General features: G+C 45.8%; 1 protein-coding gene across 19 annotated transcripts in view; it reads right to left on the minus strand.

Moving 5' to 3' along the window:
* Positions 1 to 4,401: 4,401 nt before the first annotated feature.
* The window catches only part of Synrg (synergin gamma), a 76,457-nt gene continuing 62,795 nt past the window's right edge, over positions 4,402 to 18,063 (minus strand). For 13 of the 19 annotated variants that reach the window (XM_076936138.1, XM_076936132.1, XM_034505911.2 and 10 more), the window contains 3 exons: positions 6,781 to 6,891; positions 6,298 to 6,333; positions 4,402 to 5,188 (listed from right to left, as the gene is read on the minus strand). In XM_076936138.1, coding sequence (XP_076792253.1) covers positions 5,057 to 5,188; positions 6,298 to 6,333; positions 6,781 to 6,891 — 279 coding nt within the window. In that variant the 3' untranslated portion in view covers positions 4,402 to 5,056. The remainder of the gene's footprint in view (positions 5,189 to 6,297; positions 6,334 to 6,780; positions 6,892 to 18,063) is intronic. The other 6 variants (XM_076936133.1, XM_076936143.1, XM_076936136.1 and 3 more) reach the window with 1 other exon arrangement.

Below are 18,063 nucleotides of genomic sequence, written 5' to 3' on the forward strand. Positions count from 1 at the left end.
TTTTTTAGCATGAAGCCAAGCTTTAAGTCAGTTTCTGACTTGGAGCCCCTTAGTAATCATTGTACTGCAGGAAGAAAATACTTGCTGCCACTCCTTGTGATTAAGACAAACCTTGCTGTGAAAATCCTGACTAGGGCTGCAGAGAAGGCTTGGTCAGTAAGGTGCTCACTGTGCAAACATAAGGACCTGACTTTTATTCCTAGAACCCACATAAAATATTGTTAGGTATGCACTCCAGCCAGGGACTCAAGGAGGCTGACTCTGCTCCTCCAAACCCAATCCCCCAGTCTCATCACAGCAGAACATTGACTGGCTGCAGGGTCCTTTCCCCTTGGCTCCATCTCCAATGGATCCCATAGACCCTTCCCTTCTAACCTTGCCCCCCAATTCATTGCTTTACCCCAGCTCCTCTCACTCCAGTCCAGCAGGAACCCCTGGGAACTCTCGGGGTACTCTCACAGGGGAAATATAGGCTCAGTGCAGATCTTCACCTCCCCCTTCCCCTCCATTCCTGCAAGTTCAATCCCCAAGTCTCATCCCCAGCTCTGTAGACCTGCTGTGGCCTCTCCTCACTCTGCCCGCCCGTCTGTCCCCACTGTCAGGGACCTCTGGTATGGGAAGGTAGTTAGTAAATTACAAAGAGAAACACCAAGCCAGCCACAAAACCTTTCATCTACTAAACCGGTGCCCTGGGTGCAAAATATGCTAGGGTAATTAATGGTGGCACAAGACTTGTGGGAATAACCAATAGCTGATTTAAGGCCCACTCCGTAAGACAGAACCCATACCCAACACTGCTTGGGTGAACAAGAACCAGAAACTAGTCCAGAGGCCTATGATGGGCTCAAAGCGGGTAAGAGCCAGGGGCAACGGAGGACACTCACAAGGCCCTCTCCAGATCAACATGATCAGACTAGGTCCTCTGTGTGTAGATTACAGCTCCCAGTTTAGTGTTCTTATGGGATTCCTGGGTGTGTAAATGAGTGGGTCTCTGATTCTTATGCCTTCTCTTGGTCTCCCTTCTGTTTGTCTTGTCCACCTCTGATGTGTTAGTTTTTGTTGAATTTTTTTTATTTTATTATCCCTTAGAAGCCTGTTTGTTTTCTAATGAGAGAAAAGGGAAATGGGGAAGACTGGGGGGAGTACAGGGAGAGGAAACCGTAATCAGAATAATGTGAGAAAAATAGTTTTTAATAAGAGGAAAAAGAAATAAGGCTAGGTGCCATAGCGCCCACTTGTAATCTCGGCCCTGGGAGTGGGGTGAGGGGCGGAGACCACAGGAGCCCTGGGGCCTTTTAGCCAGCCAGGCCTACTTAAGTTCTAGGCCATTGCTCTTCTATCCTCTTTCCTAAGTCTCTCCCATCTCCTTGCTCCCTCCCAACCTAGGGGATGACACCCAAAGCTGTCCCCCTACAGGAACATTGCATACATAAGAACATCCCCCCCCCCGTTTCCCCCAAATCCCTGTAATCAGGGGTGTCCTGTGCACCTGGTAGTCTATCACCTACCAAGTGCTTTGTCCTGTGTTCGTCCCAGTGACCACATCTGTGGACTTTTAACCCAGCAAAGAGCTGCAGTGAGGAGTGTTCCCTGCTAGACAAGGGATTGTTTCAGAGAAGACTCCGGTTTTACAGTGTATAAACACAGCAGTTGGAGTCGTTTATTAGAATGTACACAAGGGAAAAGCTACACACCATCTTTTAACATACAGGACCATGTTCCACATCACACGCCCAAGACGGCTGTCTCATGGTGGGCTTGCGACATTCATCAGGTTAGCTGGGCTACAGCTATGACATGAGAGGTCACAGGCGACCTGTTTAGAAGCCACTTGCACTATGTTCACCATATAAAGAATGGAACTAAATAAAAATTTACTGTAATGATACTTTGTTAAAGTATTTGTAAAGTTCTTTTGTTTTTGTCTTTTAAACTGAGCTGTTTTGCATAAGCCCTGTTTCTTGGACTTGGAAAGGAGGGGGCTTTTCAATATTCGGTGTGCCTTTTGCACAGAAGTGGTACCCAATCTAGACAAACGACAGGCTACACACATCTTGACCTGCATTCTGGCATCTGCTGGAATGTCCACAGTAGGCTCCAATGGCTCCTTCAGGACAACTGTCTAAAAATGTCAAGAGTTCATTGGTTAACTGTTAAAGGGTGTGTGACCTCGAAGGTGCTTAGAAGCCTTAGAGCAGCCTCCAGTGCAAAGCATTTCCAATCTCTGTTTGAGAAATCTTTTTGATAACACATAAATAGAAAAACAGGGAATCAGACCAAAAATACAAACAAGCAAAACACCTAAACTACATATAGCAACAGAAAATACCAATTTAAAATGTGTATCCCAGATGGTATGCAAACTAGCAGACTCAGACAGGGGAAGCTCAGATGAGATGCATGTGCACCTTGAGGCCCTTCTGCCTCAAGTATGTCCACACAGGTCACACACCAACCATAGGACAGAAAAGGCAAGGCATAGCACCCAAAACCAAGTGCTTATTAGTCGCCATTCAAGCTGTGGGTGAAGCTGCCCGACACAATGCAGAGCGTGGAGAAGAGTAACCTTGGTTACTGTTTCCAAGGACACGGACCAGGCTCTTGGCTAACAAGAGCTGAGGTAAAGCTGAATGCAACATGAGTCATTTTAATACATGCGTGCAAAGAAAATCAGCCGGCTAATATTGCACACTCCCTCTCACCCCTGGTGGAGGATTCTCACTAAGCCTTTTAAGCATTAAACAGTCAATAATTTTCATGGTAAAGGCTTTTTTGCCTACGCCCACTGAATTTTCCTCTGGCACCTCCCAAAGAGTGACTAACCCAATGGTAAGGAATTTTGGCTGAGGCATTCTGGGATACATCGAGGAGTGGAGATGATGTAGCTAACAGGTACTTGACAGATGTCATGGATGCAGACCACTGTGCAGAAAATACTTCACACAGCATTTCCAGAAAATGCTCCAGTGGTGTAAATGTGGCCAAACTGGGAACATCCATAATGCTAAGGTCAATCCGATTACCAATAATCTAGAGTACAGACTAGAGGACCTATTTGTTACTCTGGGGGATGAAGAGACACTAGAGGGGCCATTACAAGAGTGCACTGAAAAGCAGCCTACTCTGAGTGTGGAGCCTCCACACTCCACCAGCCCTGGGGAGGGGAAGGCCATGTGGTCACAGTGCAGACAGCTTTCTGAATGTCAGGAGCTGGAGGTGATGTCATCTGGAACAGACAAGCACACGGGCTCGTCAGCTCTTCACCTTGCCTTCTGGTCCACAGCAAGGCCAAGGAGAAGCTGCATCAACAGCTGAAAAGGATCCGAATCTTGGGGAAAATACAAAGGTACAAGATGGAACAGCAAGAGGCTCCTCAGGTTTTGTCCTGGAAGGGGAGGTGATGAACCTCGTAAAAGCGGGAGTGAGACAGACAAAAACCAACATCTCAGACTTCCAAATATAAACTACATCAGATAAGGGAAGCGTGTAAGATCCAGAGAGTTTCCCAAAGCCCAGACCCACACACCAGAGAAACAGCTGACCCAGACTCCCTGGCGTCTCCCTTTTAACCACTTAAGTATCTTTTGGTTTTATGCATCTGTCAAATTCCTGTACCAGTGTGAGCCTTTTCCTTTGAAAATTCAGCGCTGTTGATAACCAATTTCCTCTACTGCATCTGAGGTGTGCGTGTATACACACACACACACACACACACACACACACACACACACACACACATCCTCCCTTACTGTTCCTCTCACTAGGCCAGTAGTTCTCAACCTGTGGGTAGTAATGACCCCTGTGGAGGGTGTTGCATGATCCTTTCACAGGGGTCACCTGAGACCATTGGAAAACACAGAGATTTACATTCTAATTCATAACACTAGCAAAACTGCAGTTATGAAATAGCAACAAAAATAATTTTATGGCTGGGGGGCCACCACAACATGAGGAACTGTATTAAAGGGAACCAGCATTAGGAAGGTTGAGAACCACTGCATGAGGCCTAGAACTCCCTCTCACCCTGAGTTCATTCTCAGGTCTCTCCTGAAGTACTGCCAAGTCCAGCAGTGCTGGCTCCTATGCAGTCTTCTTTGGGAATGTGGAGAGAGGTCGCTACACAGAGATTTCAGTCCATAGATGTTATCTGGTGGGAAAACACCACGCTTTGTGTCATGCTTGATGTTGAGGTAAAGCAGCAGCTTCTCAATAAAGGCTCCAAGGAGAAGGACGTGCATCTTGGACACAGGCTCTGGGCTCTGTCAAAGCAGGGAGGGCTTTCTTCAGAGCTGAGTTTCAAGAAGGGGAAGAGGGTGAGGTGCCACAGGAGGTGAGTATGTGTCCTCCTTGCCTGCCGCTGTCCCATGGAGACAGCAGTGTTCTCTTTACCAGGACAGAGCATCAGTTTAATCACAAGCCTTTTTATTCACTTCAAGTATTTAACAGCTAAATGCAGAAAAACGTGTTCTGCTTCCTAGGGCCATAATGTTGGAGATATAAGCAAGTGCCGGCTGGAGACAAACTTGCGGACTCCAGTCCTAGCATGACTTATTTTTCTTCACTTGTTAATGGTTCACATACACTTCAGCAGTAGATTACTCCTCGTAGAAAACTCTGGTCTGCATTTGAAATTATCTAAAGAGGACAAGAGAAACAGGGTATGGTGGCACAAGCCTGTGATCCAGCACTGGGGAGGCAGACATGGAAGGATCGATACAAATTCAAGGTCAGCCAGGGGTATGCATCAAGGCCCTATCCTTAAAAAAGAAAATCAAACCAATGTCACCATCAAACAACAACAACAAAACCAGAGGAGATAAGCAAGCAAGTGTCCAGTGCCACGTGCAGTCTGGGTCTAGCAATTTACCTTAAGTCTCAAAGAGGGACAGGCAGAAGCAGTGACAGAAGGTTTCTGGTAGGATCCTAACCTCCTGGGGAATGCTTCAGAGAGACCGGTGGAAGGGGAATTTGCAGTACTTGCATTCTATTTATTGATCCCTGACACCCTAAGTCCTGTGACAGAAACAAGCAAAAATCAGCTTCATTGAGCAGCTTTTCAGAGCAGATCTGGCAAGAGGAGGCCAGGAGGCTTGGGCTCAACACAGTTGATCCAGAAGTTGGCACAGCTGGCATGGTACTGGTGTCCTCCATAGGCCAGCTTGAAACTGTCAGTCTCCGAGTTGAATGCCTGCCAGAAATAGAGAGACAGGGGCAAGTCAGGGTCTTCCTACATCTAAGAGCTTATCAGCAGCCACCGAGAGTGCTCCCCGGGTGTCCCCGAGGCGGAGGCCTGAGTGGCACACAGACAAAAGCTGAGCAGGTGGCTACAGGATCCAAGTGGGAAAGTTTTATTTATTTTCACTGCTAATTAAAGGTATAAAAGTCAGTGCATCCAACCTAGTTTCAGCAAAGGCATATCTTCACAGAAAAGGCAGCCAGAGGTTTACAGGAGAGAAAAAACGGGCAGGACAAGGGAACTAAAATATTCAAGACCTGTGGGTAATCCGTTCCCTCACTTTAAAGGCTACCCTCCCTGGTAGGGTGCCATTGCTGTAACATGTGACCCCTTAGGTCTGTCACTAATTACAGTTTTATCAGTACTGAAAACATTTGAAAGAGCTAGAAATCAATTGATACTAACTCTTAAAGTCTTATGCAGTGGTTCTCAACCTGGGAGTCAGGACCCATGACAGGTCGAATATTGATATTTACATTACGATTTGTAACAGTAGTGAAATTACGGTTATGAAGTACCCACAAAATAATGTTATGGTTGGGGGGTCACCACACCATGAAGAACTGTATTAAAGGGCCACAGTGTTAGGAAGGTTGAGAACCACTGGTCTAACGCCCATTGGGGGCTGACAACTGACATACAAGAGCCCTGTCATCTATAACTCAGTTACCCATGGCAGGTAACAGTCTGCAGCTTGTTTTCTTAAACACCACAGGTATAGTTCTAAAACCCAAATGATTTGATTTTTTGTCTGTCATCTACTAAATCCTGGAGATCTGCAATCTCATTCTCTGTCTCTAGTCTTCCAGAAGGTGCTGATTCATGGCAGAGAAAAACACCGACAACAGCAGAAGCTGATTAGCAGCTACAACCATACAGAACAGAATGCAGTGGCCCCACAGAGACGCAGTAGTTGACTTGATCAAACATTATGGGGACAAAAATGAGTCAGTAGAGGATTCACGATTGGTACAGTCCAGGACAACAACAGAATCATCTGTTGGCCTCTCACACACAAGACTTAGATGGAGACACTAAAGTAACATATAGCTGGCTCATACTTTTTTAGGCTGTTCTTCTGCAGGCGGCTCTTCTTTCTGAAATGTTGAAACCATAAAGTCAAAAGAAAAAAAAAAAAGCTAACCAAGTCCCTGGAACAGGCCTCTTGCCTCCAGGTGAAGCCACATGGTGGGCATTCTCACTCCCACCCACCCCTGTCCCTGGGGTGAAGCCACATGGTGGGCATTCTCGCTCCCACCCAACCCTGTCCCTGGGGTGAAGCCACATGGTGGGCATTCTCACTCCCACCCACCCCTGTCCCTGGGGTGAAGCCAATGCTCAGTAGGGACGGAAGAACTCTGCTCACTCCCTCAGCATCTTCCCCACTACCCTGTAGAAAAAACAGATTTGTTTCTATAGACCTTTCTAGACGTCAACATCCCCGCCTCTGGTCACAGTGCTCATGAAGGGGCCAACATTCGGCTGGCCCTTAAATCACAGTAGGCATGAACCCTGCCAGCTGAAGGAGGAAGGCCAGAACTTACCCGGCTCCTGGAGTCCACATTTAAGAGACACACTCCACAAGCCAGCTCCTGGGCATTTTTGATCCCAGGCCGTAACATACAGGAGGAAAAATCCAGTGAATTCTCATCTGGCTGCAGATGACAGGAAAGAGAGGTGAGGACAGAGCAGTTTTAAATACTATATAGGTCAACTATAAAATTAAAGTCAACTAATGACACCAGAGCTGAGTTCCCAAAAATCTGCTGAGTAGCTGCTATGTTCCAGCTGCTAGCAAGTGCCAATGGGAATAAAACTTTTCCCTAGTCTTGGGACCTTGTGATCTAGGGTGGAGCAAGAAGGTGTGGAGCAATGCAGGGCCAGTAGTGCTACGGTACTTATTCTGGGGTAAGTACTGAGTGTCCAGGCACTCAACAAGGGCATTTAGCCAAGAGGATGCTTCCTGGAACTCACAGTCATCCCTCCTGAGTATTGATGATTCGGTGGGAGGAGAAGGTCAGAGGGGTGATGGGTCAGGAGAGGAAGGAGAAGGGAAGAATGATTGACATCCAGCAGCAAGACATCTAAGCAAAAGTCCAGCTATGAGATGAAGTCAAGGGTGGGAGATGAGCCAAGGCGAGGGGGAGGAGATGAAGCCAGAACATCAAGGATCCAGAAAGGCATGGAAGAAGGTGAGACAGAACCAAGCACACATCGCTGGCACCAACCTGCCTTCTCCTGCAGTGTCAGCAAGAGACTGGGGGTGGCAGTCCACAGCTTTCAGCTAGATGACAGCAGAGGGGGAGGGGAGGAGGGCTCATTGCAAGGGCTGTTAAGGGGGCAGAATCTACAGGCCCTGGGCATGTGCCGGCTATGGATGGGAGGAGGGAGGCTTGGGCAGATGAGAAGCTGCCCAAGCCTCAGAGGAGAGAATAGTTTGGTTCGGGCTGAGTTGTAGCTGGCAGGGTCAGAAGTGCAGGTGGTGGGGACCCAGGTCCAGCTAATGCTAGGAGAGATCTGAGAGTCAGCAGCCAGGGACAGGGAATGGAGTGACTGCTGGGCACGCTTATGCTACACGCTATGCTCTGCTCTTCTCAGGCATTATCTAACTTATCCTTCCGAAAAGGACAGACAAACAACAAAAATCCAGGAGCTATGGTGAGTGCAGCGCAATGATTACAGGGGCGGGTCTTAGTTTTGAAAGCAGCTGTCAATTTCTTAAAGATTAAATATGAGCCTGGGCAGTGGTGGTGCACGCCTTTAATCCCAGCACTTGGGAGGCAGAGGCAGGCGGATTTCTGAGTTCAAGGCCAGCCTGGTCTACAGAGTGAGTTTCAGGACAGCCAGGGCTACACAGAGAAATCCTGTCTTGAAAAACCAAAAAAGAAAGAAAAAAAAAAAAAAAAAAAAAGAAAAAGAAACTGCAAGCTCATACAGCAAATGCATATTTAATCTTTTTTTTTTAATTAGCCCTGGCTGTCCTGGAACTCACTCTGTAGACCAGGCTGGCCTTGAACTCAGAAATCCCCCTGCCTCTGCCTCCAAAGTGCTGGCATTAAAGGCGTGCACCACCACTGCCCAGCTTGCAGTTTAATTTCTTAGATATTTATCCAAGAGAAAGGAAAATATATGGCAACAATCTTGTTAAAAAAAAAAACAAAAACAAAAAAAAAACCAAAACCCAAAACCAAACCATTCATAGCAACTGTATCCATATTAGCCAAATCTGGCACTATCAAATGTCTAGTAATAAGAAAATGGATAAACAAGTCGTGGCGTGTTGATACAATAGACTATTACTCAGCCAGGGAGCAAAGTGATATTTGATCAACATGGCTACATTTCAATATTATGCTACTAAGCAAGCCAGATACAAGAATGCTAACATTTGATATTACTACGCATTTATAAGCATTAAAACAAAGGAATCTCTGGCTATGGCAATCAGGGCAGAAGTGGCTTTTAGAATCAGATCAGGGCTGACTACGAAAGAGATGAGTAAACGTTAGGCATGGACAAAAATATTCTGAGTATTTTCTAGGCCTTGTGGCACAGGACCTTAATTCCAGCACTTGGGAGACAGAGGCAGGCGGGTCTCTGTGAGTTGGAGGCCAGCCTGGTCTGCAGAGGGAGTTCCAGGCCAGCTGGGGCTACAAAGTGAGACACCCCCTTCCCCTTTAAAAAAAAATCCAATACCAACCAACCAACCAACCAAACAAACAAAACACTTGAAAACTAGTTGTGAGCTGTTAGGTAGATGCTGGGAATTGAACCTGGGGCCTCTCTTCAAAAGCAGCCAGTGCTTTTTAACCACTGAGCCATCTCCTCTGGCCCTAATTAGACTTAAGGCTAAACTGAAACAACACACTGGTCAAAGCCTTGGTGAGTGCTGGACACAGGCTCCTTCCTCAGTTTTTGTGCTGTTCACAGGCGATGGCTTTAGACACCTTTAAGATCTGCATTTTCCTCAGCTACTTTCTTAAATGTGAACAGCCAGCAGAACAGTAAGGCAAGCTCCAGTGAAACACTTTCTGACTTCCATATTGTAAGGACCCCCATCATGGCTGAGTCTCAAGCTTGCTGTGTGACAGCATGAAACACGGAGCTGGGAAGAGCTGCCCAGCAGCAGAACCACTACTCCAGGTGAGCAGCTGTCCACATTTATCAAAAACTGCTCTGGTTTTAACACCCTCGTCCTGAGCATAAGGGACAGTCTGACATCATGTTACTGGATCAGAGACTATTGGAGAAATAATTATAATATGGGAAAACCATAAGACTTGAAATCAGTCAAATTAATAAAATTCCTTGAATATCTGTTTACGGGGGAGCTTAGGAAAGCAAATGAAAAGGGCACACTGTAATGTGCCGTGAGAATGGTGGACTCTGCATAATTACCCTGTGATTAAATTAATCTTCCAAATGATAAAATTAGCTCTCTTAGGCAGGCAGTGGTGGCACATGCTTTTAATCCCAACACCCAGGAGGCAGAGGTAGGTGGATCTCTGAGTTCAAGGCCAGCCTGATCTACAGAGCAAGTTTCAGAACAGCCAGGGCAACACAGAGGAACCCTGTTTTGAAAAACAAAGCCAAACTTAACGAACAAAAATTAGCCCTCTTAAACATACACCCGCAAGCACAGGATTATATTGTAATGCCCAGTAGCAATGTGATTCTGATCAATGGCCACAATTATAAGTCACACCTGCTACAAGACGCTGTGAACTGTAAACTAACCATCAACTTTGATTGGCAAGTATTTCACATATTTAGTGAAGATTAAAACATAGTTACATTATATGTACCAGCTTCTTTTTAAAATTATTTTTATTTTATGTGTATGAGGGTTTTGCCCACATGTCTTTGCATACCACATGTGTCTAGTGCCATTGGATACTAGAAGGGGGTGTCAGATTTTCTGGAACTGAAGTTACAGGTGTTTGTTATCTACTGGGTGGGGGCTGGGAATTGAACCCAGGTCCTCTTCAAGAGCAGTGTGGTGGTTTGCATAAGAATGGGCCCCATAGGCTCCTATATTTGAATATTTGGTCATCAGGGAGTAGCACTATTTGAGGGTTAGGAGGGGTGGCCTTGTTGGAGAAAGTGTGTCACTGGGTACATCTTTGAGGTTTCAAGAGCCCAAGCCAGGCCCCGAGTCTCCCTCTTCCTCCTGCCTGTGGATCCAGATATACAACTTTCAGCCACTTCTCCAGCACCATGCCTGCCTGCATGCTGCCATGCTTGCCACCATGAGGACAATGGCCTTTGAAACTGTAAACCAGCCCCAATTAAATGCTTTCTGTCATAAGAGTTGCAGTGGTCATAATGTCTCTTCACAGCAATAGAACCCAGACTAAGAGTAACAGCAAGTGCTCCTAACTGCTAAGCCATCTCTCTAGCCCTGTACCCCAGCTTCTTCAACTGTGGGTTGTGACCCCCATGATAAGGTCACTTAATTCAATATGGGAGCCACAGAAAGTTGGCAGCAGTAGAAGGTTTCTGAATATGCAGCCACTGATTCAGAGTTGCGTGCTGAGGAACTGAAGTATTCTGGCAGCACTCCTCCCTGGTGTGTCCTATGACATCACTGCAGCCCTGGTGCTGGACATATAACATACAGCTTGGACTGCACATGCCATCACCACAGGCTAGTGAGGTGGCCTCCAGCACCTTGCTCAGACCCCAGATGCTGCTGTAAATTGGAGTTCTTACCGTACGCATATAGTTTTCTGTTTTTATAGAGACAAAATCCTTGGGCTACAGAAAACAAAGACTCTTAATATTTTTCTGCTGCTATTGTTTAGCATCTAAGTATCAAATCAGTGTATCTTTCTTTTGCTATTTGTCACAGTTTGACTTAAAATTGTTGTTAAATTGCTTACTTGAGTTTAATTCTTTAAAAAAAAATTAACGAATTTTGGTTTTGGATTAGTATAGCATTTCTTTCTTTTCCTTCCTTCCTTCCTTCCTTCCTTCCTTCCTTTCTTTCTCTCTTTCTTTCTTTTCTTTCTTTCTTTTTTTGGTTTTTTGAGACAGGGTTTGTATGTGTAGCCCTGGCTGTCCTAGAACTCACTCTGTAGACCAGGTTGGCCTTGAACTCAGAAATCTGCCTGCCTCTGCCTCCCAAGTGCTGGGGTTAAAGGCGTGCGCCACCACTGCCCAGCTTTGTTGTTTCTTTTGTTTGTTTTGTTTTTGAGGAAGGGTCTCTCTATGGATCCCTAACTGTCCTAGAACTCACTATGAGGACCAAGCTAGCCTTGAATTTATAGAGATCTACCATCCTTTGCCTGTGTTGGGATTAAAGGTGTGCACACTCTACCTAGTATAGACTCTCTAACAATTTATAAAATAGCTTTAAACATATTTCAGCCATTTTGAACCTCATGTTTATGTGAGGTGTTCTTAGCATTGACAATCAATAAAAATATTGGTTGACTCTGAAAAATGAAAATGTTCTCTATTCTACCCTGTAGAATCAGTCATTCAGCCCAGACAGAATTCTTTATGAAACACAAAGGATCACGTTCATCTTGTTAGTGTGCAAGCTTGTTTATATCTGTAATAAATAATAAAATCATACATTTACCAAAAGACTATTTAAAGTAAGTGTCGTCATGATTTACTAGCAGTAAACATTTGATTTCATACCTGTTTTATGTACTTATATACATAAAAATTCCTCAGGTATAAAGGAGTTGTGGGCAGATAGTTTAAGGGCATGTATCATATATGACCTGCTGACACAGCCATGTCCCAGAGTCAGCTGAAGGGGATAATCCTAGAGGCTCAGCAGTAAGACACGTCTGCTGTGGTGTCTGAGAAGATGGACATCAGGGAAACAGTCTGGTGGCAGTCAGTACTCTTTGCCAACGTTCACATTCTCCCTGGACAAATGGTATGAAAAGCTTCCCAGCCTCCTTGGGATCAGGCACGGCTACATCACCTGCATGGCCGACACAGCTATGTCACCTGCACAGCCAGTGAATCATGTATGGCACTGCTGGAAGGAAGCCTTTGGAACCAATGTGTTGGCTCAAAGGTTAAGAGCACTGGTTCCTTTTCCAGAGGGTTTGATTCCTGGTACCCAAATTGTAGCTCACAAACATCTGTAACTAGTTCTGGGAATCTGACTCCCTCTTCTGGCCTCCCTGGGCACCAGGCATATGTAAGATATACATACAGGCAAAATTACCCATACGCATAAAAAATCATAATAAAACTCATGTGCTAATTTTCACGTTCCCTTGACCCTTGGTGTCCAGCTACATCCCATGTGGTGTAGGGAGTGAACCTGGGTGCGGAGTGAGGACAGGCTATCGAGCCTCTCTGTCTTGCGATGGGGATGTGGCTTAAACAATAAAGAAGGCCTGCTTACTTGAGAACACTAAGATTGGAGAGGAGTGTTTGTTACCTCAGTATAACCCAGTCTGCTCTGACAGATGAAAACAGTAACCTAGACACTAGTTCCACAAGAAATTCTAGTCGTGGAGCATTTGTTTGGTTATCGCTTTGTACACTACTGTCCTTGCTGCTGTAACAAATTATCCAAAACTTAATGCCTTAGAAGAACATGGCTTTGGAGTGGAGAAATGGCTCAGTGGTTAAGGGCACTGACTACTCTTCCAGAAGACTGGGGTTCAAATCCCATCACCCACATGGCAGTTCACAACTGTCTGTAATTCTAAGATCTGACACTCTCACAAAGATATACATGCAGGCAAAACACTAATGCTCATAAAATAAACATAAATAAATAAATAACCCATAGCTTTATCCCCTTACAGCCCAGAAGTCAGAGGATGAAAGTCTGCAGTAGACTGACAGCACTTGTGCCTTTTGGAGTTCTGGAGGAGAGTCTCTCTCTTTCTTCCTTCCCTTCCTTCCTTCCTTCCTTCTTTCCTTCCTTCCTTCCTTCCTTCCTTCCTTTTTTTAAAAATAGCTTTAGAGATCACCTCTAGAAATGTCCAGTACTATGCATTCCTGGCTCCAGGGGCATCTGTCACCCTTCTCCATTTCCACTGTCACACCATCTTTCTTCACTCTTACCCTCCTGTCAGGACACTGTGATGACATGGGGCCTACGCAGCTCATCCAGGGTCATTTCCTCAAGCACACACCCCGAACTCAATGGTCGGCCTAGGAACTTATTATTGCCACGTAAAGTAGCACAGCCAATAACACAGGTTCTAGGGTTATGTGGCATGTTGTCAGCTGAGGACATGGTAAAGATGCCATCTTTAAAGCATGGTGCTTGCAAGAAGAGCAGGGTGTGGGGGATGCTACCATCAAAGCACATTGTTCTTCTGAGATTTCCACAGCATTGCAGTAGTAAACACTCTGAAATTTGCCATGTCTTCACGCCGGGAGGAATTACCAAGGGATCTGTATCATGCTGAAGGAACAGAGGAATCAAAGGGTCTGTGTGGCTTCTAGCTGGCCACAGATCTGGAGAAAAATGTCCTTTTTCTTCTATTAGTTTTTTTATGCCAAATATTTGTTTCCCAGGGCCGAACCATTTCTTTGATCCAGTACATCCGAGAGATAAAAGCTTAGCTGACCTTCTCTCAGGCCTGACCATCAGAGAGTCCCTGCCTCCCTGGAATCCGACCATCAGGGCATCCTTGCCTCCCTGGAATCTGACCATCACAACATCCCTACATACAGCCTTTCCCATAGAGAAACGCCTGCTTCTACCACAAGAGGGAGCTTCAGTCTATAGTCACCCTGAGCTTTAAAGAGTTTTTTTGCTGTCAAACATTTAGCTTAATAAAATATTAAGTCACACTTTTGAGTTGAGACTCTGTACTCTGCTTTACTTAGCACAGGAATGATGTACACTACACGTGGGGCTTTTTTAGGTGGAAAAAAGTAGTACAGCTGGTGTTTTATTGTTTCTGTTATTGTCTGTTTTAGGGGAGCTGGGGAATGTATCTAACCAAGGCTGCAAGTCTACGAAGCACACGCTCAAAAATGATCAAACAAAACAAGGCGGCAAACACAGTCTGCCGCTGAGTGACATGCCATCTCAGTGTAGCGTTACAGAGCAGGAAGATGAGAGAGAGTCAAAACCCAGATTTTAGTCGTTTCAATTAAACTTTGATGTTCCTGAGCCTTAATTTTTTCCCCTATAGAAAGGAACATCTGGGCCAGTGAGATGGCTCAGCAGGCAACAGCGCTCATCTTGTGGAATGACTACTCCTACTCTCCTAATCCCTGGAACCCTCAGAAGGCTCAATGAGGTGCTGAGAGCCTTGATTTCAGCATTCTCATAGTGAGGTGGGAAGCAGAGCCAGGACACTCTCTCAGAAGCTTGCTCTAGCCTGGAGTATACAGTGCAGTGGCAGAACAAGAGAGAGCCTGTCTCAGCAAGGCAGACGGTGAAAAGAAAAGCAAATCCTAAAACTGTCTCTGACCCCCATCTGCACACCATAACATGCATATCCCCCAGAATCCCCCCCCACACACACGCACACATGCATGCACACACACACACACACGCTCATTTTTTAAAAGAAATGGAGATGACACTGACCTCACAGGTTATTACCTGGATTCAGTGAGAATGGAAGTGAAGAATGTAGTGTAATGTGAAGCGGGTCTGTCTTAGTCAGTGTTCTGTTGCTGTGAAAAGACCCCATGGCCACAGCAACTCTTATAAGCTAGCTTACAGGTTCAGAGTTTTAGTCCATTGTCATCATGGCAGGATGAGGGAGACATGCTGCTGAGAGCGCTATATCAGGATCAGCACAACAGCAAGAGAGACACTGGGCCTGGCTTGAGCATTTGAAACCTCAAAACCTACCCTCAGTGGCACACTTCCTCTAACAAGGCCACTGTACTAATCCTTTCAAATAGTGTCACTCCTTATGAGCCCGTGGGGCCGTTTTCATTCAAACCATCATAGAGTCCTAGTTGCAAACATGAATGGCAGCCATCAACATTGGCAATTGTATTATGAACAAAGGGGCTCTGGATGGCAATGTGGTCCCTTAAGGAGTTCATTCACCCCAAATCAAACAAAGATGCTGAGTTCAAAGCTTCTGTATTACCTCAAGCCCACTTCTCTCTAGTAGTGACCTGCTGGCCTTGAGCATCTCATCCAGAGTTGCTGGGTCTTCAGAGTTGTGTTACTGCCAGACTGAAGTATTCAGATGTTAGGTTTTTAGGCTATTGGTGTTATATGGCTTTCTCTGTTGGTTCTGTTGCAGTAAAGGTTTGTTCCTGATAACCCACAGGTTATATTTCTGTGGGATCCATGCCGTTCCTCCTGCAGTGGGTAGTTCGAGTTAAGGTTTATAGACTGAGGACCTATGTGCCCATTCTCAAGAGGAAATGACATGGTATACTCTAGGAAAGTATCTGAACAGAGAGCAATCATTGCTGTGTCACAACTACCCTGTTTTAGGAAAAAAGCAACTGTAGCCAAAGAGCATGGCTAGCTAGGAGGTGAGTGCTTGGTACTCACAAATACTCTGCCTGCATCCAGACACTGTACAGGTGAGATGACAAAGCTCTCTGCCACTACACATGTTTCAAAAGCCAGGCCAGTTACCCTTGATCGTCTAGATATGGGTGCTTCAAGTGGATGCTTGCAAACAGTCTGGGAAGGCATGACTGTGGAGCCCCATCTCCGTTTACCTCACATTTTGGCCCTGTAGAGTTAGAGTTGTCAGATGTGAATGGGGCAGAACCTTCTAGGTAAATGGGCCACAGACTTCCTTCAAAGTAACAAAATCAATCTCCATGGCTTCTTTTTAAAAGTCTGGACAAGGGCTGGAGACATGGCTCATCCGTTAAAGAGCACTGGCTGCTCTTCCCAGAGGACCCAGGTTCAATTCCTACACACCCACATGGTAGCTCATATATGTCTGTAACAACAGTTCCAGGAGATCCGACGCCCTGCACAGACATGCACACACACAAAACACTAACACACATAAAATAAAAATAAATCATTAAAAAAATTATAAAGTCTGAACAAAAGTGACGCTTGGTGTGAGAACTTGCAGCCACGGAGACATCGCTGGGATGATGTATAAGGAAAGCTGTCTGGGAGGACTAGTCCATCCTTCCAGGACACAGGCGATACAGATGGGGCTATGTATGCATTTGTCAAACTCAGCAGAAGGGCAGCCACTCAACTCATGGTGCAACGTCACTAAGGTTTTTGCATTTTATAGTGTGTGAACTCAAAAGTGGAATGACAGAGCATAACCTAGAAGACAAGTCCTTTTCATGAACAGTGGCAGGACCCAGGAGCCTGGGAGTTTGGGAAGATGTGCCTGGAGGAAAATGGCTCCTGCTGCTCCGAGTGACAGAACACTGGCAAGCAACCCGGCCGGACCCTTGCCAGTCATTCTTCACGCTAATGGGAAGGACAGACACACATGAGCTTGGCTGATGCTCTGGGGCTTCGTGCTTTCTGATCTAGTCAGCTTTTTCCAGCAACGCCAGCAGAGGAGGGCTGACAGGAGGGAAGGATAGACCTATTTTTCAATGTACAGTGAGGACTGACTACCACTAAAAGAAGGAAATTTCAAATTTAAATGCCAAGTGGGAGGCCTGTAAATTGCTCCGCCATCTTGGGAGGAGTGTCAAGGGTGGGTACAGAAGCAAGCTGACTGAGGTTCACAGTGCTCCAGGACAAGCTCCTGGAGCCTCTCTCATTAACATTATTCTCCTCAAACTTTCGTCCCCAGCAAAAGCTTTGCACATCTTCGGTTTTACTACCTAATCAGCCTTTTCAGGATAGATGAAGCAGAGAGCACACCAGATGCCTCTGGCACTTCCCTGCTTCAGGACAGGGTGATGGCAGAGGAAGGAAGTCAAACTGCTGTGTAGAGTTAATGCACATGAAGACCCTAATGCACCGTTCAGCCAACTGGATAACCCAGATGGCTGAAGGAGAAATGGCCACAACACCAAAGGGGGTTTTGGGAAAGGGTTTGAGCGTGTGAGAAAATTTTCTACCAGAGGAAAGATTTATTGCCCATTACAAATGTAACAAGTATTCATTTAAGATCGTTGAGAAATACAGAATACTCATAAACATGGGATTTATCTTTAAGCACAACCCATTGGCAGCCTGCCTCCAGCCGTGTGGTGACAGGTCTGTTATTTCACAAGTGCTTCCTGACAAAATGCCCACGACACCCTGACTGAAGAGGCGCCATGTACTACTTCACAAACTCTAGCTTTCAGGCGGTTTCCACTTTTTCTCTTTTATCTGAAGAACAGTGCTCTGTCTATACTTTGCTGGCTTCTTTTGGTGACTTTACATTTAGAGCGACTGGAGATGTTTTCTCCAAAGTGCATCAGCAGGGCAATGGTTCTAGATGTGTGAGCCCCTGACACACTCACCAGGATGTATGAGTTCCCTGACACACTCACAGGGATGTATGAGTCCTCTGACATACTCAGTACTTACAGGGCTACCTCTGAAGTACTGGGCCCAAGTGAAGCCTGAGAGGTGCCAGTAGAAATCCTTCCTGATACTGTTGCCAGCGGTAACCAAGCTTTCCCTGACTATCAAGTTTATTTTTATGCTGTGAACACAGTGAACCATGGAAGTCAGCACACTGGAGCCCGGGTGATAGCAAGGGGGAGGACCAGCACCCACAGATCACCATTTCATTCCTGTCTGCCAACACAAGGAGATCAGCTGTCTCAAGCTCCCACCAGAGCTAGGCGAGCTCTCGACACCATGCCTTCTCCGCTATGATGGACAACACCACAAACGGGAAGCCAAAGGATCCCTTCTTCAGGTTGCTCCGATGAAGCATTTTGTTAGAACAACAAGAAGAGAAACTAATGAGGTAAGCACCATG

Source organism: Arvicanthis niloticus, chromosome 6, assembly GCF_011762505.2.
Source record: "Arvicanthis niloticus isolate mArvNil1 chromosome 6, mArvNil1.pat.X, whole genome shotgun sequence".
In the NCBI taxonomy this organism is placed as follows: Eukaryota; Metazoa; Chordata; class Mammalia; order Rodentia; family Muridae; genus Arvicanthis; species Arvicanthis niloticus.